The sequence below is a fragment of the Centroberyx affinis genome, unplaced genomic scaffold (genome assembly GCF_046629955.1).
Source record: "Centroberyx affinis isolate AG114_WGS23_722 - 3 ecotype Tasmania unplaced genomic scaffold, CSIRO-AGI_Caff_v1 ptg002131l_1, whole genome shotgun sequence".
Classification (NCBI taxonomy): Eukaryota; Metazoa; Chordata; class Actinopteri; order Beryciformes; family Berycidae; genus Centroberyx; species Centroberyx affinis.
Window position 1 is genome coordinate 73,671 of NW_027280452.1, and position 27,400 is coordinate 101,070.

The following is a 27,400-nucleotide window of genomic DNA, read 5'->3' on the forward strand; positions in this document are numbered from 1 at the left end:
TATCTTCAAGTTGGATCAATTTGATGCTACTTACTATGATTTTATGTCATTAAGATCCATGTCAATCAAAAAGTTTGGTAAGCAAATAAAATAGGTGAATAAATTGAGTTTAGCCTCCATTATGGTATTATATTACATGGAACACCAGGAAATCTCCTACTTCCTAGGTGTTGTGAACGCACCTTCAGTCAAAAAACAAACCAAAAAAAAAAAACGTCAAAGCGGAAACAGCTGACGCCTTTGTTGTCAAGACAACAGGTAAACTCCCGTCTGGGTAGACATGTCAAGGCTGTTGAAAACAAGAAGTAAAATTGAACAAGTTAAAAAACAGTACTTCCACAGAAACAGGTATGTAACACATACATGGGAGCTTCTTTTTATTTTATTTTATCTTTTTAGGTAGAACCGCGGTGGCTGTAAGCATCAGCTGAAAGAAAGTAAAAGCAGTAACGCCACTCAACCAGCTACACTAACATCACCATAGTTAGCTAACGTTAGCTAAAACGTCAACTATGCTTGCGTTTGTTAGCTAGCTTAACTACATGTTGCTTCTACATTGTAGCGCTAAGCTACGTGTAAACTTACCAACAAGAGGTAGCCACTGGTTGTTTTGAAAAGGGTTGTGTTCAGTAACCTTTTCCCAAATTTCAATGCGCGTATGATACCCAGAAGTCATGTGCAAGAGAAAGACATCAATGCAACTAATTTAATTTGCTCTACGCAAAGTAGAGGTAAAGTATTTTTGCATAATATTGAGGTACACTGAATGTACATAGTGTCTATCAACTTGTGTGTTAATGTGTGCGTGTGTGTCTGTTTGTGTGTGTGTGTGTGTGTGTGTGTGCCCAGTCTAGCTGAGGAGAACAGACAGAGAGAGAACCAGGCAGCCACCCAGATTCAGAGCTGGTTCAGAGCCTGCAAGGTGCGGGCTTACCTCAGGTATGTTCTGTGTGTGTGTCTGTCTAATGTAAAGCTATCGAAGCCCATTTTATATCAATAAGCCTGGAAAAAACACTTTATGACACTATGAAGGTACTCCTTTATATGCAACACATAAAGAAAAAGTACAAGCCTTAATATTTTGTATAACAATTTGAGGTTTCAAAAGGTTTTCTGTGATACAGAAAAGCATTCAGGCAGGCCCCTAAGAGTTAATTTCAAGGGAAGCCCTGATACTAGCTCACTACCGTAATTATCCCACTCCTAGAGCTTTGCAAATGGCCTCGAGGAATAAATGTCGCTTGCAGTCCTTGCTCCTTTCACACAGAGAGAAATGAATGTCTCTATCTCTGTGCCTGTTCCTATGCTGTGACCCCAACACCATTCTGCAGGGTCAGCAGACAAACTTCCAGACAGTAGGTTAATTCAGATTACTTTAGTTAATTGATCAATGCGTTAAGTGGATAATTAGCAACAATTTTAGCTGCCTAAGTGCAACTCCGGGGTTGTGCTATCCCCACTATAAGCATTGATTTTCTGGGCATATAAATGGCCTTTTGGAAATTGATGGCCTCGTTGGAGGCAGAGAATCGCAGTGGACTTGCATTTAGAGTATGTTTGAAGATGAATACAAATGTGTGCCTCTGGCTAAAGGGGGCGAAAGGCTCGTCGGACATGATCGAAAAGCCTGCAGGAGCAGAAATGTTCTGTGTGTGTGTGTGTGTGTTCGTGAGTGTATGTGTATGTAAGCCTAATGTTTCCCTGACCTTTTAACTGAAGTTGAGTGCAGCCTAACATCTGTAGGCAAAAAACAAAGTCTCCATATCATAATTCAGGATCAATGATCCTGCGGACAATTCTTATTTTACCTTGTTTTTTTTTTCCTTTAAAATTAGGACAGTTTGCCAGTTTCCTGTTTAGCTATCTGTTAATTTCAAAAACATAAAGTATCACAACAAAAAAAGTGATCTGAATGAGTTTTATGTTTTTATTAATTCCACTATATGATTTTTTAGCTTTTTTGCTTTCAGGTTTTTTGGATGCAGTTCCCACACGTCGAATGACGATTCTCATTTTCTTGCCTTCCACCCATATTTGCACTAGTTGTATTTCTGAGCATAAACTAAAAAAAAAAATCAAACATCAAATACCTAATTTGATTTCCCTCCACCTGTATATCTGAGTATGACATACGTATATATTTTTAATTTTTCTTCATTTCAATAACTTAAACTACAAAAAATTATATATCCAATCCTCTCCCCAATATGATTTTATTACAGCCATCTGCACAAGAAGGCGACCATTATGCAGAAGATATGGCGGGGCTTTGCAGCAAGGGCACGTCTCAGACAAATGGTGAAGGTAAGCCAGCTGCCGGAACGGCTATAGATATATTGATTATGTTATGATAGCACGCATTAGAATTCAATTGCTATATTCCTAAGCCCCTGCGTCTGACCTTAAGAAATATAATTCACCCATTACACATCGGGAAATTAGCACTTAGGAAATATGATGTGATATGATATGGAATTCCATCTATATCACTACTCCTGGGATGCATATAGAAAGAGCGGCGGGAGGGATGGAGGGAAGGAAAGAAGGGGAGAGAGGGAGTGTGTGTGTGTGTGTATGTGTGCGTGCGTGTGTGTGCGCTTTAGTAAAACAAGGCCCCATTTTCAGCATATTGCCTCCAACTGCTTCTTAATTGAACAGATTGTTGATACCGGATCCAATACCCAGCGCTCTCACGTATAATTTTCCCCTGGATTGAGTTTTGTAAACGTATCACAACAAGCTATTTATCACGCCTCTAAATTGACTGTTTGCTAAAGCATAACTGCCAGCCGCCGTTTGGGAGGCGTTCAAGAAATGGAAACGAGGGGGGGTGAAATAAACGATGAAGGATGTGTCACAACACACATATGGGCTAAAAAGAGCCTGTTTGGTCTCATTTGGAAACAGACGAGCGCTAATTTAAATCACTCAAAATTGCCACAGTGCACTATTTTGAATTAGCCCTAAGAGATTCTGGTCTTCTTCTCTCTTTCTCTCTCTCTCTGTCTCTCCCTCTTGCGGATCTTATCATGCGTAAAGTGACGCGCGCAAAGCCTCATCTCAAAACATCAAGCTGAATTTACAACCTCCTTTCAAGTCTTTGTCTCCCTTCCCCTTCCTCTCCTCCCTCTCTTCCCTGTCGTTATTAAAGAAGACGTGTTGAGATATGAATCCCTTTTATGGCCGGCTCTCCAGTCCGCTCCTGAAATGTGCCCCCAGTGGTTGGCCGGCACGTTTGGCGCGCGACAGCTCGTCGAGTGTGCCGCTGAATATTCTCTGGCCTTTTGTTAGTCTCTTCTGGCAGTGCTGTCATTGATTATGAAACCCAGCGGAGAGCGTTTGGCCGTCATACATCTCCATTAGCTCGCTGCTTGACTACCATAGATTTTCTTGGCCCTTGTCTGCGTTGGGGTATTAAGAGAGTAGCGCGCCGCACCGTCCTCCCCTCGATACAAAGTCCCGCTAACCTCTCTCGCTCTCTCTCTCTTTCTCTCTCTCTCTCCCTCTGGCTTTCTCTCTCTCTCGCTCTCCCTCTCTCCTCTCCTGCCCCCTTCCCTCCTCCCTCCTCCCCTCTACAGTGGCCCTATCTGTGTTGCCTGTGTGTGCAATGTATTATGTATAAAGAGCTCTTTATCTTTGAGGCCTGCTGTGGACAGATCAGAGGGCTGGGAGACAAGATGTAACGCTGTCTTTTCCTTTGTGTTCACAGGCGGCATATTTTATCATGAAGATGAATTTCTACGAGGAGATGGCGGTCAGGGTAAATATCACCACAGTGTCTTGTTTTAGCAAATGGAGTGTCGTGGTGGGGGGACACTCGCTCTCTGTGTGTGCTGTGAATGGGAGGGCCCCATAAATAGCAGCCTGGAAACACTCCATCATATCACTTCATTGCAAAAAAAAAAATGTCCATCTTAACAAGTGATTTAATCTTACATGCAGTCTTTATGTATTTTTTTTTTTTTTAAATAAGTGACAAAATATGCCAATTGGGTGAGATAATCGGACTGGTTCATGTACAATTTAACTTGTTTCAAGACTTTTAATGAAATTTAGGCATATTACATACTTGTTTCAAGATATTGCAAATAGAACCAACAGGATCAGGTATGATACACAAATGAAACCGATCAAACACATTTCTATAATATAAATAGGCCTTTTTCTTATCATATCTTGTCTCTTTTCTGTTATTTATTTTCCTGGCACTTTCCTGTTAGGCTGCTTGCTTTATTGAAGGTACCTAGATATTTCAGGGACATTCAAATCCCTGGAACATTTAATTCCCAGGCATGATTTTTTTAATTATTTAAATTATTTTGATGTCTTGGCACTCTTGGTTGGGCCATTTACAGTTATACATTGTCATGTTGGTGCTACAGGAATTAAACCTTATTCCACTATACTTGGTGCAAATCCCTCTGGATAAAACTGTCTGCTAAATGCTGATCTATACTTATATATATCTCTCTAACTCAACCAGAAAATCATTTTTCTGTTAATGCTCATGCCCATCAAATGTTCCCCTTTTTCTTTCTTGTATCTTCTTAACAGCTACTACTGTACGTCCCATAAATCATAAGGCTCTAGCTTTGACTGACGCTTTGGCACTTTTACTCAAGGATATTGCATCGAAACCTTATATTTTTTACAATTCCATATAGCCTACTCTTTTGGCTAACAATTTCACTCAGCCAAAACCATTAAAAAATTTTATGAGCCAACAAAAAAAATCCCCAGTATTTATTGAAGAGGGCATGTTACAGTCCAGCCAGAGAGAGCTGTTTAGACATTGGTGGAAAAGCTTGGAAATTGAGGGTTTCGAGTTTTATATTTGATAGAAACCCAAACAAATAAAGTTGACCACCCTGGTGTTTTCATTAAATGCCGTGTTACAGGGCAGATGATAGATCCAGGGTCACTGTCTGACCCTGCTGTCTGAGGTCATGGGGTCAAAGGTTAAGGGTGATGTCACCACTTAGAGCAAAGCAGAAGCTTCTGAAGGTAGAGACGAGAGGGTTTTATTAGCACTGTAAAATAACTACTGAGATGCCCATAGGAAGCAATAGGAATTTATATGGAAAAGAAAATAGATATGGATAGTTAAAAAAAACCCTAAAACGATGTAGTGAAACCAGATCTAGTAAAATTAACAATATTCCCAGGTGTGAGTGTTGAATTCAATTTTTTTGCGATACCGCCTATTGAAAGAGAATTGTTTTAGCATGTACCCCAGCCTTAAAGTTATTTAAGGATTTGTTAAAGGCAATTCATTTTTATGCTGGGAAAATAATGGCAGCTGTATCTGAACAACTTCGCAATCTGTTGTGATACAGTAGTAGACAGGGAAAAGCAAGAGAGGTTGTATGCGTGTGTATGTGTGTGTGTGTGAAAGAGAGAGAGAGAGAAAGACAGAGAGAGAGCGAGAGAGACAGAGAGAGAGAGTGCCTGCTCAAAAGTGAGTAAGTGAAGGACATCTCCACCCACTGACACTCTTTGACCAAAGAAATAGTGAATGTGCGTGTGTGTGCGTGTGTGTGCGTGTGTGTGCGTGTGTGAGAGAGAGAGAGAGAGAGAGAGAAGGAAAGAGAGACACAAAGGGAGAAACAATCATCTCTGAATCCCCTTGTGACACTTCCTTTGAATCAATTTTGATTCTATCCTTTCTTCTCTCCCCTCCTGTTGTCTTTATCACGGCGTGGTCGCTAACAGAAGATAATGTATTAGCGCCGTAATAGAAACCAGTGTTTACATGCCGCACCTCGGATTTGTATTAGATTCAACAGCATCGATTTCACTAGTCAAAAAAGGTCAGCAAGAACTCGGGAGGCGGCAATTACTTTATTTAAAATTATCTATTGACTGGCAGATCAATGCTAATTCTCATTTTGCTCTTTGTTGTTTTTTCTCCCCATCCTCCACTCCTCCTCTTCTCTCCTCTGCTCTCTTCTCGTAGTGTGATTATTCTTTTACCTGCCGTTGTTTTAATCTCCTAATTAGTCTGAAGGACATCCACCCCCATGCTTTAGAATGGTCCACAGGTGTGTGTGTGTATGTGTGTGTGTGTGTGTGCTAGCTAATCTGCAGCCTCCACAATCAATGTGGAGTGATACAGTTAAACGTATGTGGCTGTGACAGCTGTCTGTCCCACCTTGGGGTGTCCCTTCATCACTACATCGAAAATTTCATCTTTAGACCCACAGGCATGCATGTTTAAGACTGGCCTCTCATTTAACATTAATAATAATACCAATAATGCATCTGTATTATTTTTCATATTTTATTTGTCCTTCATAACTCAGATATAAAAAAAAAATATGAAAATAAACATTGGTTAGAGTGTAAGAGTATTTAGTATGAAACAGCACATAGAATCACAAGAAACACAATAATTCCTCTGCCTCTGTGTCTTAAAGTGTGCGGGTAGTTTTTCAAATACTGTATGTCAGAAAAACATGGAAAAGAAAGGCAGTACCATCCTCATGACTATGATTCAAGTATCTCTTTTTGGTAATATAAAGAACCCTTTGGTTTTGTAGTTTATGAAAAAGCTACATTGCTCTTTTTGCTCCTGCAGAGAGGCACACAGACTTTACCCTCTGTACAGCACCCCATTTTTAGCGAGACAGGATTTCATTCTTCTTGTTGGCATGAAGTCTCAAATGTATCCTCCTTGTTAAACATAGATTTTATTGCCGGGCTAAACAAATCATGTCTTTCGGGGCTGTTGAAATAATGAAGCATCAAAGTTGCCATCCTCCTAGACACATTCTATCACGCCGTGAGAAAACCTCTGAAGAGAAACTACTGCTGTGGGATTTTCACTCTGGTCTTCTAAATGTGTGTGTGTGCAATGTAAAGTGGAGTGTTGGAGTGGAGTGCAGCGGAGTGTTTTTCCTCCATTGGCATTATAGACTGTTGTGTTTTCATCCCTTACAGATCCAACGCAGATGGAGAGGGTTCTATGCCAGGAAATACATCCATAACTACTACGCACGCAAGAGGTATCTGGAAGGACTCTCCATGAAAAACCAACTAGTCAGGTAAATAAAGTCAAAGTCAACTTTTTTGACGTTTGGAAGTCAACAAAAAAAGAGTCCAAATGAGGTTAGGGAAAAAATCTCTCTTTACAAATATAAAAATGCATTGACAGCTGTCATGTCTAAGTAAGAAAAAACAATGTTTCATCGAGAGCTTTGTAAAATAGCCTGACACTCCTGCTCCTGAACTTCTGCTCCTCCTCCTTTTTCTCTTTTTGTTTTTTTGTTCCAGTGGCCAGTATATATTTTGGCAGTCAAGGGATGTGATTTTTCATCTTTTTAAGGAATCATCTCATAATTTATTTAATCTCGATTTCATCTTGATTCACTTATTAGAGAATCCCTTGGTGATTCCCTGCTTTCCTGCTTTTCTCCATGAAATTCCATTGTGTTGATTATATCTCTTGGTAATGCAATCTGTCGACATCCACCTGACAAGAAGAAATCGTGTAGGTTTTTCTTTTTGAGAATAAAGAAGGAAAGTGAAAAGTGAATATCAGTGAATGGAACCCTCTACTACTTCTACCTCTTCTCTTTCACTCTCACTCTCTCTCTTTCACTCTTTATCTCACTCGCTCTCGATCTCTCATGTGTTTTTGTGCCTTTGGCCCTTACAGTATGTGTTTTTGTAATGTACATTTGTGTCTAGGGACCACTAGGACCTCCTTTATACAACAACATATTATGCAGAGTAGCCAGGAAGGAAGTCAGGTGGTACAAGTCAGTCAAGATGAATTGATTTGATTAGTGTAAAGGCAGCTGGGTAAAAGGTATACTTGTGTACCCGTAACCTCAGAGAGAGAGAGAGAGAGAGAGAGAGAGAGAGAGGGAGGGAGGGAGAGAGGGAGAGAGGGAGGGAGGGAGGGAGGGAGGGAGAAGATGGGTAAGGGGCATACCTTTACTTGTGTTCCCATAATGAGAGAGAGAGCAAGAGAGAGAGAGGGGTGGTGCGTAAGAGCTGTACTTGCGTAGCTGTTACCTCAGAGGGAGAGAAACCGGGCCAGGGTGAGAGGAAAAGTGAGGGAATGAAAGAGATGGAGAGAAAGAAAGAGATGAAGAGGAAAAGAGAGGGAGAGAGAAACACAGAGAGAGAGAGAGAGAGAGAGAGAGAAAAGTCCTCCAAAGCGCCCGGGGCTAAGAGGGAGAGAAGTGAACGATGTGAAGAAATTAAAAATTAGCCTCTGATTTGAACCGCAGCTTGTGCATTAATAAAACATCCTGCGCTCCAGGGCTTACTGCTAGAGATACGCCATCTTTTATTTTTGACAAAAAAACTTAACGTTTAGCTAATAGTCACATTTTTTAATGTTGCTAATATATTTTGCCGGAAAATATCTTAAGGCCTCTGCTAAAATTAAATGTAAATTTGTTAAAGTGCTCCTTGGATCACTGACTCCCCCCCCCTCTTCCCCACCACCCTTCCACCTTTCCTCCACACTCCTCGCCCCTCTTCACCCCCCTACAGAGGTAGAGGGGACTAGGCTGTTAAAGTCCATTAAGGAAGTGTTGAGTTATATTATAACACACACACACACACACACACACACACACACACAGAGCAACTTCATCAAGCATTCTGACACCATATCAGTGACCAAAGAAAAACTGGCGGCATTGTGACTGTAGGGGTTTATCCTTCCCACTATGCCTTGTCTAAATAGAGAACATACTTTGTCACTACTTTTATATACAGCGTGTATTATTTACTAAGCCTGACTAAAAATATTTAAAATAAGCATAAATTTGTGAGAGTGAAAATAGGTTACACAGTTTGTGATTATAAGCTAAAAATCTGAAAACCTGTAATTTACGCAGTTAATGCTCGCCTGAGAAACTATCCATGTACTATATTTATCTGGGTTTGAAAACTGTTTCAGTGTTTCAACTACTGCTGAACAGGTGGAGCAGGATCCTTCCTAAAACAGTAATGGTTGTATTTGGTCCCATGCAGGGTTTTCACAGGGCCTAAATGCTGTTGCAGAAGCGTTTGCGCCCTACCAAGACAAAAATATGGGAAGTCTTGAATACTGCTGTACTATCACACACATCACTCTACTCTCTTCCCTCCCTCCTATCACTGTACACTAAGGCTAATAAAATCTGAAGAGCAGAGTGAGAATAGATTAGAGAAATGAGGAAGTAGAGGATTGTGAAAATAAATTAGGGGGAGCTTGGGTTGTTGTCATTTTACTGGTCTGGTCCTACTGTTTCATTATCAACTGTGTGACATCCCCAGTCTCCACATTAACACACACATGCACAGGCACACAGACACACACACAAACACGGCCCCTCCTCCACAGTGGTTTGGGGTGTTGAGGTCACTCTCTCGCCAGTTAATCACTTGTTTATTTAGTGCTGCTGGGGTCGCGATCAATTAATGCTGTGCCGGTGTTTATTTAAAATATCCTCTCCGTGTTAGCCACGGAGCCCTCGAATCGCACTCTGCCCGATCACTCACCTCGCAAAGGTCCGCTTTTTAATCTGCCAGCACGCTCCCCCCCTCTGTAAGTCTGTCCGTCTGTCCAACCAGCTGCATAAATTATTCAAAGTTGGACTAATGGTCCCCATTTAGTACGGGCCGACCGGCCGCGCATGGTAATGATATAGGAGCAGTACATGGACCGCCGAACCTCTCTCTCTCTCTCTCTCTCTCTCTCTCTCTCTCTCTCTCCCTCTCTCTCTCTCTCTCTCGCGCGCGCTCTCCTGACTGATCTCCCCCCGCGCAAAACCATCTGTGTCATTTCATTAGCCGCAGCACCCAGCTAATACATGCTTACACGCTACCCTCTTTCTCTCACCTTCTATCCCTTGCTCCCTCCCTCTCTCCCTCCCTCCCTCCCTCCCTCCCTCCCTCCATCTCTCTGTCTCTATCTTCTCTCTCTCTGTGTCCCTCTCTCTCTCTCTCTCTCTTTCTTTCTCTTTCTGAGGCCGGCCGGGGTTCACGGAGCTCCGGTGTCCATCCTCATTCATCCCTCCTCTCCGACTGCATAGCCTAATGAAGTCAGGACCCCGGCGCAATCCCCACTCCGCCACACTTTTCCTCGGTACCCCAACAATTTATCACTTTGTCAGGGAGACACTTAAAGTTCCTGGGCTTTAATAAGGGCATGCAGTGGGACGATGGGGGCAATTAGGAAAGCAGAGCAAGCCCGCTTTGCATATTTACTAAATGCGCTGGTGTCATTGCTGCCGCCACCACCACGGCCTGTTGGCTGCATGAATTATTCCTCTATCTGCAATAAACAGCTGGGTAATTATTACTGCCATAATCAGATAAATAATTCTCCCTGTGATGTTGCGACGACATGGCAAAATCTTTTAACTCATAGCGAGGAGAACAGAAAAAAGAGGCTGAGGGAGAATTTATGGACTTGGAGTGGCTAGGCTGAGCAGCGCTGGTGTTCTTTTTTTCCCCCCTCTCTGTTCCCTCTCTTTTTGCTCGTGCTATGCTGTCTCTCTTCCTCTCTCTACTTTTTTCCTGTCTCTCTTTACGCTCGCTCTCTTCATTCCTCTCTCTCTCTCGTGTCCCTCTCAAGGACATTCATGAAAGGAGAGCTGCTATGGTAGTGAGAGAGTGTGGGCCTGCCTGCCTGCCTGCCCCGCGATCACTCTCCACTTCTCTGCGTCAGTCTCTCTTTTGCTCCTCTTTCTTTCTGATCCAGTTGGGGTGGAGACGAGTTCACTCCTTCAGTCTTTGATTGGATTTGTGTGCGTGTATATACATGTGTGTGTGTTGGAGTATAATCTGGGTGCTCTGCTCTCCAAGCCTCTTTAGGAAACTACTTTTGTTCAGAGAGGGGAAAAACAATGGGGGAAAGTGGGTAAAAACGTCTTTTTCTTAGGAATAGGGATTTGGTGTAACTTGAACACTGGAACTGTGGTTTGCCTCCCAGAGCTTTTAATGGTATCAGTTTTACTACTTGTGGTTTCAAATGAATCAATTAATTATTCAATCAATCAATCACTTAAAGGGAAATACTGTGTTATGAGGGTGTTGAAGGCTCAATACATTGAGTTGGTCACTGTCTAAATTGACTGGCTGACTCCCCCTCCTTTACCAGCTATTGAATCATTTAATTGGAGCAATTAAAACAGCCAATCAGGTCAAGCCTCCATTAAATATTTAGATCCTGGCCAATTAGCTGCTCTGGTGCTGGCCTGGATGACCGCAGGGGTGGCCCGCTGTCCCACAATGCCTCATTCTCTGATATCCCATCAGCCCTTGGCTCCCCAGTGTGACCCAGGGAGTAAATTATTGATGAGGAAGTAAGGAATTTAGCTGTTCTATATTAACCATTTAAATAAGTTAACAGGCAGGGGTGAAAATGATACTTAGGGTTTCCAGTATTTGAAAGTTGAGTATGCTTGATTAGCTTGTCCAACACTTAAACAGCCATCAAGAGCAATCTCTAGTAATAGTTTACTTGAAGTGCTCATATGGCATTACATGGCATGCTAAGCACATTATGAGCATCTAATAATCATCATAATTAGAGTGTGATATGCAAAATAACGTGCAAAAAAATCTTTGTATCTAATAAAGTAATGTATTAAAATAATGCATGATAATATAATATACAATATAATATATTGGCTGATGTGATAATGCAAGAAGAATGCAATACTCTTATGATGCCTCATAGTTCACTTCAAGTAAAATCTTACCAGCTGTTTTTTCCCATAACCAAAATGCATTTAACTACTATTATGTTCAGGCTTGTAAAGTAGAAAATCTCATGCATAGAAATCCATAGACGATTTTGGAAAAGAATAAGCTTTAATGCAGTTTATTTTTTGTTAGTCCATCTCTGTTCTTTGAACATGACATTCACTTCTATGCTGTTCGTACCAAAATAGTCCTCCAATCTTCAGTAACCAGGTGAATGTGCTGGTTTGCTCATATCTGATAGTATTATATATGTTTGACAGCTAAAATCACATCAAATTATAGTACTTTGGTAACACATTTCATGAAGACTCTATCTAAGAAGATCCCTTATAATGTGTTATGAGTATTGGCATACATCATGAGATATTATGTAAATTCATAACCAGGTTCATATAATATTACATAGCCAGTGATGAAAGGTATTCTTGCCCTTTTAAGGAAATAGAAAGTGTATTTGTTTAATCACAATTATTACATAATTTTATTTGAAACTCAGAGGTCCAATCTGACAGGTCTACCAACCAATAAACAATGAGAAATGGACTACTACTTCTACTACTACTACTACTAGGCTACTATTAGTAATATTATGGACAAGTATTGGGGGTATCAGGCTGTACGTTTTAGACCTGGATGAACTACAGAAAGCATTAAAATAGACAGGACAACATCTTTTGTTTGTTTGTTTGTTTGTTTCAACAGTATCCTTAATTACTAGAGCGTTTTTGATGAGTGGTGATGGTGTGTTGTTAAAATAATGTTGCTAACTATTATATGCCCAGAATCATATGTCAATTCAAATTTTTCTTTTCAACATTTTCATTCCATGAAACTGTAATCACTGTGATTTTATCAGAGTGAGCCAATATAGTCAACCAATATATAATATAGTCTAGATGGCAAAAACTTCCATAAGACATGGCCCACTTTGCATGTTATCTAGTGTGAAAATATATTTCTGTATTTCTATATCACAAAAAGCTTTCAAAATTATATGAAGTAGCCTACATTTTCCAAAAATACTTTTTCTGAAAGAATACAACATGTAAGATATAGGCCTATTGAGTAAAATAATTCCCATGAAGGCACAAAGGTTAATGTTCTCACTTTAGTAAAACTGCGTAAAACCTGGATTTAATGACACAAAGCACTTTCTTTTTCTTTCTTTCTTTCTTTCTTTCTTTCTTTCTTTCTTTCTTTAACTCTCTCTCTCACACACACACTCACACACACAAGGGCGCGTGCAGCGTGCCGATCAGGGCTAATGAGGGTTGTATGTTGTGGCGGCTGGTTGGGTCGACACAGATCGAGGTGCCTTCAGCCGTTACAAATCTGTTTGGCTTTTGTCCACTACACAGCAATTAATAACACTGGGGCTGGGGGCAGGGAAGCAAAGGTCACCCATTCAACCTGACATATACACACACACACACACACACACACAAATGGACACATGCTCTCACATACACACACGGACACAGACACACGTACACACACATAGACGAGCAAAAGTGTTGAACATGTATGAACATCGATACACAGACACATTCTGACACACTACACATATACACAGGCTTTGCTGGATGCACACACACATACATGAAATCAGGTGCACACATGTCCTGACCCCAGAAAACATGGCTGGTCAGTGTTTTGGGTCGTGCCGGTGCATGAAACATAACAAACACAAATATACACATATGCTGTATACACACATATTCTGCAATTGGTTTGTGAACCAGCCTGTCCCACAATAAACCAGAACTTCATCTTTTCACATTAATAAGTAATATCCCCTGTAAGCCAGGTGGCCAAATAGAGGCCAAGCTACCCCCGTATTTACACACACACACACACACACACACACACACACACACACACACACACACACATATAGACATATAACCACACATTTATACACACGATCTTGAATTACTCTGCTTAGTACCACATAAACACACAGACACGTTCACACTCACACAGACACACACACACACACACACACGTTGCTCTGCATATTTCATTTATTTTGTAATTTAATCTGGTGCTGAGGAAGGAATGAGAATGCAAAGGCAAAGGGAACAGTGTGGTGATTTCTTTTTAAATGTCAGTAGCCGGAGAATGTGTTAACCTCCCATTACAGACACACTATGAATATTCTGATTCCTCTGTGGAGGCTTGTAATTGAAAACTGAAGTTGGAGAAAGAAAGAAAGAACAAAGGGAAAGACGGAGAAAATGAAAGGAAGGAGGGATAGGAAAAGAGAAGAGAGAGGAGGGATTGTTGATGAGTAGTGGCTAAACTCTTATTGGTGCTGCTCCTGTGGAATTAGATTGGCTTTACATTTAGCTTAATGTGTGTGTGTACATGTGCGTGTGTGTGTGTTTTCACTTTGCCGTGGTTTGTGTGTTTTAGTAATTGTTTCCGATTCCCACTTTAAGTTATTACCCACTTGCAACAATAAGGCTGTGTGATTGCGGAATGAGATTGCTGTGTATGGGCTTTTAATGCATCCCATTTAGCTAGCTTCGCTTAACAGATGTCACAGACAGACCTGTCCTGGCTGCACTGATGAAATATATCCATCATCCTCCCACTTATAGCCTCTCTCTCTCTCTCTCTCTCTCTCTCTCTCTCTCAGTCCCTTTTTTCTTTCTTTTTCCCATGCAGTTTCTTTCTCTCTCTGTCTACCCCCCCCCATCTGCTCTCTCTATCTTTCTGTCTGTCCCTGCCTTTCTGTGTTTCTGTCTTTGTGTCTGTCTCGCTCTCTCTGTCTCATTGGAGTCATTAGGCGTTTGTTATCCGTTTGAAAGACAGTTCAGGGAAATGTTACTTTTACCACAGATAACCCTGTTCCAAATACACACTAACACATGCACAAACACATGTGCATGAAGTTTGCATTATATGCAACTTTTGCATTTAAATAATCTTAAATATAAGGTCAGCTGGCTCTTCTAGTCAAATGATGGTCAGAAAACCTGCAAATCTGGTGGAATTTGAAGATTGTGTTTTCCACCTCTGGAAATGTCATTTTTATATTTTTTAAGCAGGGAGTTGCCATCAAGCTTAGTCACTGGCAGACCTGGGCACATCTGAAGCAAATATCCTGACTATCTAAGTCCCACAATGATGAAATAGTAAATAGAAAGGTGGGTTCACTATGACCTCCACTCTGGGATCATCATGAGGCAAACATCCACTAATATAAACATGTATCAATTACATTTTCAGAAAAAAAACAATGTATGCTTTTTTTACTCCTCCTATTTGCTATGAAGCATACTATGAATTTTTGTCAAAAAATTTTTTTCCAAACTAAAATGGTGGGTAAACTCTATTCTGCATATATATAAAGTGGATAAACTGCATTTAGGTGGATTTACTATATTGCTGGTTGTAGCTATCCCTAGCTATGTGTTTGTGTGTGTGTATGTGTGTGTGTGTGTGTGTGTGTGTGTCCTGTAGGAGGGGGTTGGATGAACTCGAGGAGCTCCAGAAGAGGGAGAGAGATTGTCTGGAGATGGAGAGAGAGCAGACAGCCAAGATCTACCAAGCTCAGCGGTTACACTACCTCCTCAGTACGAAGCAGGTTGGTCTAAGGGAACACACAGACACACACACACTCACACACACAGTCGCTCACATTTGGAGTAGAAAAGACTTGGGTCAGACAGATATCTGATAAAAAGATGATATCCACCTCCATCATCCGCATCTGATATGATGGAGTATCCCTCCTAATCACAGCTACATAAAAACAGTCTGAAAACCTGCAGTGAAATTATATTTACTTTGCACATTTTATTTATTCATTTAATTTTTCAATCATTTATTTTTAAATGAATTATTAACTTAAATGTAGTAATCTGTCTGAGAATTGAATGGTGTGGTAGGCCACTGCTTTCAAAAGATGCTAACCCTAAAAGTTTATTAGTCTGGGGCTCAGCAGACAGTTTAAGTGTCCTGTGGTCTAAATGCTGTTTCAGAGGGGAAACTTTGAATCCTTGTATTTTTTTTTGCATGAAAATGGTCAAATGTAAAGATTTTGAATATCAGCTTCAATCCAAAAGGGAAGACAGAGAAGATGACAGACTTTACTACATTCTCTGTACAAAGCAAGTTAGTGTGCGTGCACACACACACACGCACACACACACACACACATGCACATGTGTAGGCAAGCAAAAACACAATTGGTTAACAATCGGTTACAGATAGGGAGTCCCTCCCCAAGCTGGCTACATAGAGTAAAAAGGGAGATACAAAAAGAGAGATGTTTGTTTGTTTGTTGTTTGTTTTTGTTTGTTTGTTTCTCTTTCTTTCTTTCTTTCTTTCTTTCTTTCTTTCACTATAGTGTTCTTTCTCTGACTAAACAGAGGTATGCAGTCTGGAGTTGGTGTGTGTATGTGTGTGTGCATGTTTGTGTGTATGCGCACATGTGTATGTGTCCTCATGGCTCTTCTGATGTGCTGAGTGGAGTGTTTTAGTGCTTCCCCTGGCACAGGTGTGTGTGTGTGTATGTGCGTGCGCACATCTTTGCGACTCCCCACTGGGATCATAATGAAGACAAAGTACACTGGTCACTGTTGATTCAGCACCACCACACCCCTCTCTCTCTCTCTCTCTCTCTCTCTGCTCTCTCTCTCTCTCTCTCTCTCTCTCTCTCTTTCTCTCTTTCTCTCTCTCTCTCTCTCCCCACACACACACACACACACACTCTCTCTCTCTCTCTTTCTCTCTATCTCTCTCCTTCATGCCTGTGCCGCCAACAGCATCGTCATCATTTGGCTTACTACCTACTACCTGCTACCTGCTGATTTCCCATGTCTGCCTAAGACACACATACAGAGATACACGTGCACACACACACACACACACACACACACACATACATACACGCTACAAACATATCAATTGAAGCAATCAGAGTCCGTTTTAATCTTTCAGATGAGTGATGTTTTCAAATCTCATAATGTAACGATGATATTGCTGTAGGTTGGAGTGCTATATACATTCAAAGACAATTTGCATTTTATCAGATGTTTGACATTCACTCTCCAAATGATTTAGATTGACTCTGCATCAGTATGTGCATTGTTTTAATTTACTATTTTGGGATTTTTCTGGGAAAAATAAAGTAATAAATAACTTCCAGTTAGTTAATTAGTTAGTTATTAATCTGAAACAGAAAAAAAGACAGAAAGACAGAAAGAAAGAAAGGAAGAAAGAAAGAAAGAAAGAAAGAAGGAAAGAAAGAAAGAAAGAAAGAAGGAAAAAGTTTATGTGCTCTCCCCCTCCATCTGTCCATCTTTCTCTCTCACCCTCTCTCTCTCTCTTTCTCTACATATGGCGGGGGACTCTTTCCCTTCGTAGCTGTGACCTTGTCAGCAGTGAATAGATGGCTCTCCCACACAGTTCATCCTTCCTCACTTCTCGGACCCCGGCCCACACACACACACACACACACACACACACACACACACACACACACACACACACACACACACACACACACACACACACACACACACACACACATACCCACACAGCCTACCAAAAAGCCCCAAGTCTCTCTGACAGAGACAGAGATGGTATGTTGCTGGGGTCAACATCATTGCTCTTCCCGTAGCTAGGTTGGTACTTTTTGGCTTTCGCGCGCGCGCGCGTGTGTGTGTGTGTGTGTGTGTGTTTGTGTGTGTATGAGGGGCCATGTATCTGTAAGCATGGGAGTGTTTGTGTGGTGTGTGTGTCCCCACCCTTCTGTCCCTTCCTGTTTGAGTTAGATGTGTACTGTATGCTCATCCCTAATGCATTCCAAAGACTCTCCGCTCACAGCAGGATCCGCGCTCTTGTAGATTTTAGGATAGTGGTTCTCAAACTTAGAGGGGCGGACTGGTGTCAGTCCTTAGGATGTAGCTGAGTGGTCCGTCATTTGGGTTGTATATGTGGATATAAACTATTTTTAGCTGTCAGTTTTAGTGTTATGTCACTACTCACTCACAATGTTCTTACCTATAAGACTACATATTTACATTTTAAGCATTTGTCTGATGCTCTTACATGATCATGTTTTCTACGGTCACAGGAATATTGCCGAGACACCATGGCCCTGACCCTTGCACTCCTGACAATAATTTACTTGCAATGTCGGGGATCTTGAAGCTGAACCCTTACTGTAAGTTATAGGAGCATCGGCTAAATTCCTAAAACAATAAACAGTTGCTGAAGGTGACCATACCAGTACATGATGGTGGGCAAAAACTGAACATGATAGCTGTCCCCTAGCCTAAATAGATTTGGTTGCTGTTTTTAGGAAAGTTGGGGGGAAAACTAACACATGCACAACACAGCATTTATGTACACATAAATACATACATTGGAATTGGACAGGTGAGCTCAAAAGTCTGACTTCTAAAGTTCAAGAAGTAAGACAAGCCACCCTTGACATTCACATCAAAATTACAGTATAAAAAGCAGAATAAAAAATAAAAAGTATAAAAATGTTTACTTTCAAGTGTTAATTTAAGCTATGCCTGGGTGAGGGCCTCTTAAACTTTGCTAGTCTAAGACCAGAAAGAGTAACCTTAGTGTCTCATTCTGGGACCCAAATTAATTAAAACCTAATAGTACTCTTGTCACCTTGGCCAATTTTCAGTTTCAGTAATTTCCATCAGTCCACTCTGAATTAGTAAACATGTATGTTTAGTATAAAAACATTTGCTTATTTGCCAGTCTGTTAATGTGATATGTTAAAAGGTTGTGTGGCCTTTATCAGAGGCTCTTCAGCTGACACAGGAGCCAAAATGAGTCCCTCACTCTGAGACCCATGTTCATGAAAAAACATACAGTAGTTGCACCATTAACATGTGAGGACCCAACAGTAAAATGTCTGCTGCAACCCCATTTGGGTCCACAACCCATAGTTTAGCAAACCAGGGTCAATGGAGTTGGAGTTAATTTCTCTCTACGCGTTCTGAAATACTTGACATTTACATCAAAAGTACTCATGGTCTAATAATAAAACATTTACTAATTAACCATTCTGTTAATGTGTTATTTTAAAAAGAGTGGGGCCTGGGTCAATAGAGTTGGAGCAATTTCCCACTTGTGCCCTCTCTCTCGTCTCTCTCTCTCTCCGTTGTCCCAGTCTTTTAGAGTGGCCTAAATAGCGGGCGGTGTTATTAGCATATAGAGTAGATACAGAGTCCTCCAACTCAAAGCTTTGGTCTGGTAATTAACACACAGCCAAAAGGATCACTGTGATTTGAATAATTATTAGTGAGGCCGTCTGTGGCAAATCACTACCCCATTTCAGAACAGGGGAGGCAAAGTTTTGTATGTGTGTGTGTGTGTACGTGTGTGTATTTCACTTTTAACTTAATTCCAGTCTGATATAATATTACACTGGTGACAGACACAGTTGGATTTTCTCTCTAATAATTTACTGTTATAATCCCATTGCTGTGTTTTAAAGGACATTGCACACATATTTATTTATGTTGCACCCTTATTTATCTGTCTGTCTGTCTGTCTGTCTATCTATCTATCTGGGCTACACATTATTCATGTCAGTCAATTTCCCCGAATCTACCATCTTTGAGCTTTTACATCTTGTTACCAACAGTCATGATATGTCAGTTTCAGTTGTATATATGTTTTCAAAGTCAAATGTAATATAATGTATCTAACAAATGGAAAGGGCTTCTATTTTTTCTAGTTCTGACTCCATCAAGCTTGGCTTGGCTCTGCTGTGTGGAGTGCACACACTGAACTGCTCCAACCAAACATTTAACCTGGCAAAGAGCCTTTGGCTGGAGAAGTGCCATGGCGTACTGTAACATGTATCTGAGGCAGTGAAGATGGACAACACTGCTTTCAGCAGAGACAGAGAATGGCACATCACACAAGGTTTATGTGGATAATGTGAAGGGCAATAAAGGACAAAACTATAATGAAAAACGATATATATAATGAAAAACTTTTGGTCAGGATTGTTAACAAAACTGACGCTACACATTACCACAGAATATTGCCTGTAATAGTTTAAATGTAAACAGGTGTTCGTTTCAATGGAAGCTGTCCCACAGGGTGGCAATTCCATTATTTGATGGTCCCCATGATAAACAAAACGACTTTCCCAGAGACTAAATAGATTTGGATACTATATCAGGGTGTTTGGGGAGTAAAACACCCAGGAGCAATATCCTCACAGCCAGTCAGAAATGGTGTTTTGACACATGTGCAGTGAGATCGGGACAGTGCACAGGGATGTGCACAGGCATTTTAAGGGCAAGATCTTGTATTACGGCCTTAAACATGTTTGAGCACTATCTATTTCTCACTTCCAGAGTGGCTAATGACACAGGGCCTATTATATAGTTTCAAATATTTGAACTACTGGGATGTTGATACTTGATTGATTGTAGCAATCAAGCAGGCAAATCATACGCTCTCAATGTTTCTTTTTTTTATGTATTCCAAAAATATTTCAAACATTTTTTTGCCTGGGTCTGCTCAATCCCACACACCTGTTTCTCAATCTCTCACTTGCTGTTGCTAATAGAGGATTAACCTCTCTTTTTTCTCTCTCTCTCTCTCTCTCTCTCTCTGTCTCTCTCTCTCTCTCTCTCTCTCTCTCTTTCTCTCCCTCTCTCCAGCGCCCAGGGATCTTCAACTCTCCATTCATGCCGGCCCCCCATGAGATGGAGCTGCTGCTGAGGCAGGCCAAGCCCCAGCCCTCCACCAGACTCTCCCCCAGGGACAGAGCTTGTCTCCTGGGCACGCCCGGCACCCCAGCCCCCCCTCCCCCCGGGACTCCAGGATCCCCAAGGATCAAATTCACCAAAACCTGCTGCTCCCCCAGGCCCCTTCTGCCCCCCATAACCAGCAAGAAACCACAGGTGTGATGGTAAAAACATCTCAGACAAACAGAGAGACAGATAGAATGGCACAGAGCAAAAGAAAGCAAAAGAACGAGAAAAGACAGAGAGAGACAGACAGGGAAAGGAATGAGTGTGTGCGCATGAGAGAGCAAGAGGTAAAGAGACAAAGAGAGAGAGTATTAGTCTAACAAAGTGTCATACTAATTATCAGAGCCTTCCATCCCCTCCTTGCCCCATGGGGGAGGGTCCTTGATGGAAGCAGAGATCCTTTAAAACTCCTCTTAAAGAAGAATGACATCATTAAAACATGGCAGACAGCTCTCTCGGGGACTGGCGCACAGAGCCGTTTAGTGTGTGTATTTCGGTGTGTATCTGTGATTGTGTGGGTATGTGTTACTGTGCAAATGTGTGTGTACATGGATGCGTGTGTGTGTGTATCATAAGTGGGTCCCGTGTGCAGCTCCAAAATGTTCTTCCACTATTAAATGCGGCTCATCAAACGAGCGGTGGGTGAGCAGCGAGGGAATAATACGCTGACATGCACACAAGGCTTCAATGGCAAATTCACTCTAGTATGGATTTCACATATTGTTGCTACCACATGACCACCTTGTAACTCTAATGTTGCTATTTTACTTGAAGAAAGTTTATCCTGCTATTAATTTTTTACTGAAAGTTTATCTTGACTCTTTCTCTAAGGATTTAGTTTTTTTTTTGTTTTTTTACCTGCTCTAATTTAGTTATAAGATCAAACAAGAAACATTTAATCCCACAAATTGACATTCCTATAGATTTTCAATGGAGCGGGTGGGTGCCTGCTTGTTTTGATTTTGATCTTTGTGAGAAAGTTTCTCATCTTCACGCTGAAGAGGCACCACTCCAGTACTGAGCATTACTATCCAGGTGATGATGGCTTCAAACACTGAATACTGAAAGTGAATTAGATCATCCAGTCCAATCCACTGACATGATTTGAGCCAACAACTTTACTTTTGATTATGGATGTACCGACCTCCATGTTAAACTGTATTGAAACAATACCACCAGCAAAAAAGCAGAACTGTAGCTAATTGTTGTCCTTGATGAATTATTTTCTCCCAGTTTCGTGAATTGAGCATGTCATCTTTGTCCAGCTGTGAGTGGGGAAGTGTGTGTGTGGGCATGCATCATGCGCGTGAGCATATGGGTATGTGTGTTTGTACGCGCGCGTGTGTGTGTGTATGTTGATGATTTGATGAGGGGCCATTTTGCCATTTGTGTTATTTACGCTCGGCAGCTCTTTATGGCAAAGTGCTTTCCCTATTATTGGTTTCTAGTAATGTAAAACATAAGTGAGCAGAAATGAGGCGTGGATTTGTCTCGTTTTATTAGCCTGCAGTTCTCACACACACACACACACACACACACACACACATGCACATCTCCAGCTGGCAATAGTTAGGGTGAGTTCATTAATGGAGGCAGGAGAGTCTCTTGGTGCTGCATGGAGGAGAACACATTATTTATCTATATTTATACACCTCTTGCTCTCTCTGTCACTCTCTCTCTCCGTGTGTCTTTCTGTGTCTCTCTGTTTTCCTCAGTTTTTATCTTTCTTTGCTAGCCTTGCTCTCTCCTCTCCCTCTCTCTCTTTCTCAGTCTTCATATCTGTCTTGTTTCTTTCAGTTTCTTTTTATCTCTCTCTCCACTGCTGCTCTCTTCCTCTTTTCGACACTTCTTTTTTTAAACATCTTTCACCACCTTTCGAACCCGTCTCCTATCTCTCCGTATCTCCATCTCCCTCCCCCTTTGCTCCCTGTGTGTGTGTGTGTGTGTGTGTGTGTCATTAGCGCAGGAAGTCCCTCCTTTCTTTCTCTCCTAATAACCCCCCCAGCCCTCACCCCCTCCCTCCCTGGTGTGATAACTATCTAGTGGTGATGGATAAGGTGGAGGTGCTGGCTGTGGAAGTGGTCAGGCCAGGCCACCGATCCCGTGGCGATAGGAGCAAGGACAGGGTCCCCGCCCCTCCCTCTATCTCTCCCCCCACCCCCTCCCTCCTTTTTTAACACCAAACAACAACTGAAGGTCACCTCAAACAAAGCAACAACATTTAACTTAATCTGCGCTCCACAAAGTTTACACATCACTCTCAGAAAGGTGGGAATTTGTGGGATATACAGACAGGAGTTTCTGGGATATTTTGACTTTTCATTCTGTTATTTTTCTTCACCAGACACTTGTCACATTATGGGAGGTGTTTTTCAACATTTGTTCTTAAGTTAATTGAAAAATGTCTTGGCCATTAGCATTCCGTCACTGAAACCAATGGATAGTGATAGCTGCAAGTCAAGTACAAACACAGAAACTTTTTCCACATATTTTGCCTGGTAAAGAAATATAACAGACTAATGACCTATTGACCCAATTTTCCCTCTGGATCATCAACATTAGAAAACAATCACAACACTGGGCGTTGAGATTTGAAAATTACATTTCTCTAACACTGTTAGAGTTCATTATCATTGTGTTTTTAACATAATTTAATATTGATCATACAAGTTATCGCTTATTTGTGTTTTGCCCTCTTTTGTTTTGTTTTTTATTTTCATTGGTTTATTTTTCAGGGACAATGCACATCAATCAGCAGTCAAACTGTAAATGAGCCAGAGTTAGTCAGAAAGGCTAGTTTCATCTGCTGTCCCTGGCCAGATGTTTAAAAGGCAGCCTAAAATTTCAAATAAGATAGAATTAAAATGCATGTGTTACAGAGATAAAGAACTAAGTATGTGACACAAGAGAGACAATAAAACAAGAAAGGACAGATTAGCAGACAATAGCATACAACATAGCATACAACATAGCATACATAAGACACTAAAGCAGAGCGGACACAATAACATAGACTATAGCATGCGTCGGACAGAACAAACACACCTATAGTAAAAGCACATATATGACACTAGAGCACATAGCATACACATCAGCACGGACAACAGCATGCACTGAACAAGACAAATGCACATACTAGAGGCTAGACAAGCAAGCAGGACAAGACAGTTGGCAAGATATCGGCAGATGCATCGGTTGCAGTACTAATGTATACATGTCTGGCTATTGATAAGCCATAATTTCAGCTGCCCTGTGAAGGAACGGTAAGTACTAAGTTCTCTAATATGCGCTGGTACTGAATTCCATTCCTGCGATGCCTTAACTGAGAATGCAGAGTGGCTAAAGGCACTTTTTCTAATGGGTACATCACAGTCTCCTTGAGTTGAACCTCTGGTTGCCCGGTTGGTATTTGACCTCTGTGAGATGAATGTTTGAAGTGGAGGGGGAGCAGTGTGCAAGATTTTAAAGGCAGAGGCAGTGGTGGTAGGTGTTTGACTTCCGGTCCAAAACTTTGAGAGATTGTTTGTACAATGTTTCAAGTGGCTTAAGTGTTGTTTTATTAGTTTGTGCCCAACTTGTCAAGCAGTATGTTCATATATAACTTGGCTGCGTCAGTGGTCATTGGATTTCTGATGAATCTGAAGTTAGATAAGTTAAACTTAACCCTATGAAATACTTTCTTCACATGGGATTTGAAAGATAACTGTGAGTCAATCAGGATGCCCAGATATTTGAACTCAGAGACAGCTAGTTTTTCTCCTGATAGCATTATGTGTGGTTCTAAAGTGGTACATGGCTTTTTTGAGAAGAAAATGCTGACAGTTTTAGTTATATTGAGTTGAAGGCATGATTGCTTTAGCCAAGCTGTGATGTGGCTCAGTGCATTAGTGAGTTTTGTTGCAGCTTGTTGTTTTGTGCTGCCATGTGCATAGATCACCGTGTCATCAGCATATAGCTGAATCTCCACGTCAAAGCACACAGAGAGTAGATCATTGACATAAAGGCTAAACAGAAGTGGTCCTAGTACAGATCCTTGTGGGACACCAGTATGGGAATTAAGAGCAGCTGATTGATGGTTGTGGACCTTCACACATTGAGTTCTATTTCGTATAGGCTTCGCCCTCTAAGAGCTGTTGCTATTGGGTTTATCCCTCTCGCGCATGCGCAGTCTGAAGATTTTCTTTCCCACCACTTAAGCTACAGTGGCTACACTCAACTGTAGAATATACAGCGTCGGGACCTGAGCTCTGCTCCCAAAATTTCTTAAGCGATCAAGCAGTCAAGAAGAAGAAGAAGGAGATGAAGAAGTCGTCTCAACGCGCCGGAGGAGCTGTCTGCTTGTGTACCGCCTGCTGGACCGGCTACATCCCGCCATCGGACCTCCACCTCCCGCTGCGAGGCTTGCCTGGGCGCCGTTCATGTCGGGTTAGCGTTGACTCCGCAGGCCTCCTGCCAATTCTGTGCTCGACTGCCTGTGGAGGAATTGCAGCGGCGGGCGGACGCCTTCATGGCGCTCCAGGTGGAGGGAAGCGGCGACGGTAGCTGTGCTGACCGCGGCACCGTGTCTCTGGACGACGAGCTGGACAAGATCCTCTGCGGCAACAACTTCCCGAATATTCCGGAGGAAATCCTCGATGGCGGGCACGAATCAGCCGGCTCAGCTCCCTCCATCTCAGGCTCTCCTCCTGATGCTCCTGTCTCCCCGTCTGGAGACCAGGAGCCTGACCTTGAGGACGGGGCCCGCAATTGCGGCTTTCCCATCCCCACCGTGGCAAGGAGCTCTGCTGCTGCAGTCCTCTCCTTCTCTGCTCCAATCTGCCAGCCACATGCTGGCCGCCAAAGGATTTCTCCTGCACTTGCCGGACATCATTAAGCAGGCAGCGGATTTGAGGGGGCATAGCGATGCCGGCAGAGCAACCGGCACCTGCTCACGGGCTCTTAGGCGGGGATGTGTACGTCCAGGAGCCGCCGGCCAAACGCCCCCCGCTTTGGCCCAGGTTTTTGGAGCTTCAGCCTTTCGGAAAACAGGGAAACATTGTGCAATCTCGGCGACAGAGTCAATAAAGTATTCATTGAAGGCTTTTGCCAATTCCGCTGGATCTTGCAATAGGTTACCGTTAATTTTTAGTTCTAATTGCTTACTGTACCTAAGATGATCGGTCCCTATCAGCTTCTGAATCTGCTTCCAAATTAGTTTTGTGTTGCCTTTCGCCTCACTAATGATACTAATGAAAAAGTTTGCTTTAGCTTTTCTTATCTCTTTAGTAACCTTATTCTGCAGCATAACAAATTTGCATTTGTCATTCACCTTAGATTTTAAGACCCTTTTCAACACAAGATCCCTCTCCTTCATCAGTTTCAGTAAATCAGAGTTCAACCAGGGTAGTGACCTCTTTTGATTTTTTTTGTCTTAACTCTTTTTGTGAATTTATGGGCTATACGCTGAATTTCATGTATGAATATACTGCTGTCTTCCTCCGTATTTAACCCCGGCAATAAGTCATTCCAATTAATTTGTTGTATGGCACTTTTAAAATTTTCGGGTTCACTTTTAGAGATCCTGAGCTGCTCAGATAGTGTATGACCACTTTGGAACCGTTTCTAGATAGTAATCAAGTTAGGGTGCAAGAGCCCAGTGATAAAGTTGAATGTCTTTACTACTCTTTCAGGTCTATCTAAGTCAATCTGTGTTTGGGAAGAGGTGGTTATTCTAGTTGGCCCATTAATCAATTGGGTTGACTCAAAGTTATCTGTGATCTGTTTGTGGGCCTTCCTGTTTGTCCTATCGTCCCAGCTGATATTGAAATCACCCATCAATATGACTTCCTTCCTAGAATCGCACTCTTTGAGCATGTTTTTCAGATTTTCATAGAATCCACTGTTAGAGGAAGGTGGGCGGTACAAAACAACAAGCTGTGTTTTTTTGCGGTGTTTTTTGATGACCAGTACGTACCTGTTGGCCCGAGTCGTTCGTCCCATGCTGAGTTGTGGTGTTGACTCTGGCATTAGTGCTTGCGTTCGGGCCTGGACATTGGTGGACATCTCCGGATAAGAGTAGGCATAGTGTTATTATAATACAGTTGCTCCTTTGCCGTTTAGCTTTGGTTTTGCAGTGTCTCTCTTGGTATTGGCAAGGGTAGATGAACGTGTTGATCAGAGCATTTCTTCCAAATCCAAAGTGCTTTTCAGCTACTTGATTAGCGTGCAGACTTTTCGGTGATGCATCTAGCTTATCGTATAGAAATCTTTGGCTTCTTTAAAATCAGGTTTACCCTTAAAAGACGGGCCTGTGTTTATAGAATTTAAAATGAATCCATATGCTAGAAGTGCAGCCAGCACACCTGACACACCTGCCACCATCTTGCCTCCCCCTATTCAATGTTCTTTTGCACTCTTGATTTTACACTAAATAGGCTCATAGCTAGTCTATAAGGCTGCAGTGCATGCAGACATCAAGTCCGTAATGCTGGATAGGTCTGACACCTTTGAATGATGCTTGAGAACGTTCTTTTAAAGATAAAAAAAAGTTCAAATTTTTAGAGAAGCACATCAGCGGGACCACATTCTTTGTGAGCAGATCAATGACACCGAAATATACAAAACCCCAAACCAATGGTACATGCAACATGCATTCATGTGTGTACTGTTTGTTTAATCAACATACATCTGTTTTACAGTGTAAACAAAATTATGCACATCAACAGTAGTTGAATAGAGCATCTAACGTTATGGAAACAAAGAGTGAGCCACACCACCTGCTATTTCATATCAGCAGGAGTCTTATCGGCACAGAATGCAGATGAGGCAGTGCTTTTTCTGTGAAAAAAGCAGAATAGTGTGACATGCTCTAAATCAACAGCAACATGTTTCATTGGGCAGATTGGCTGTTTGGGTAAAGAGATTACAAGTCTAGGAGTGGCTGTCTTGATCCCTAC

General features: G+C 41.8%; 1 protein-coding gene across 1 annotated transcript in view; it reads left to right on the plus strand.

The window, feature by feature from the left end:
• Positions 1–280: 280 nt before the first annotated feature.
• The window catches only part of spata17 (spermatogenesis associated 17), a 48,442-nt gene continuing 21,322 nt past the window's right edge, over positions 281–27,400 (plus strand). Inside the window, exons 1-7 of the mRNA XM_071531772.1 lie at positions 281–348; positions 850–939; positions 2,223–2,304; positions 3,710–3,760; positions 6,940–7,043; positions 15,181–15,304; positions 20,373–20,615. Of these exons, the coding sequence (XP_071387873.1) occupies positions 281–348; positions 850–939; positions 2,223–2,304; positions 3,710–3,760; positions 6,940–7,043; positions 15,181–15,304; positions 20,373–20,615 (762 nt within the window). The remainder of the gene's footprint in view (positions 349–849; positions 940–2,222; positions 2,305–3,709; positions 3,761–6,939; positions 7,044–15,180; positions 15,305–20,372; positions 20,616–27,400) is intronic.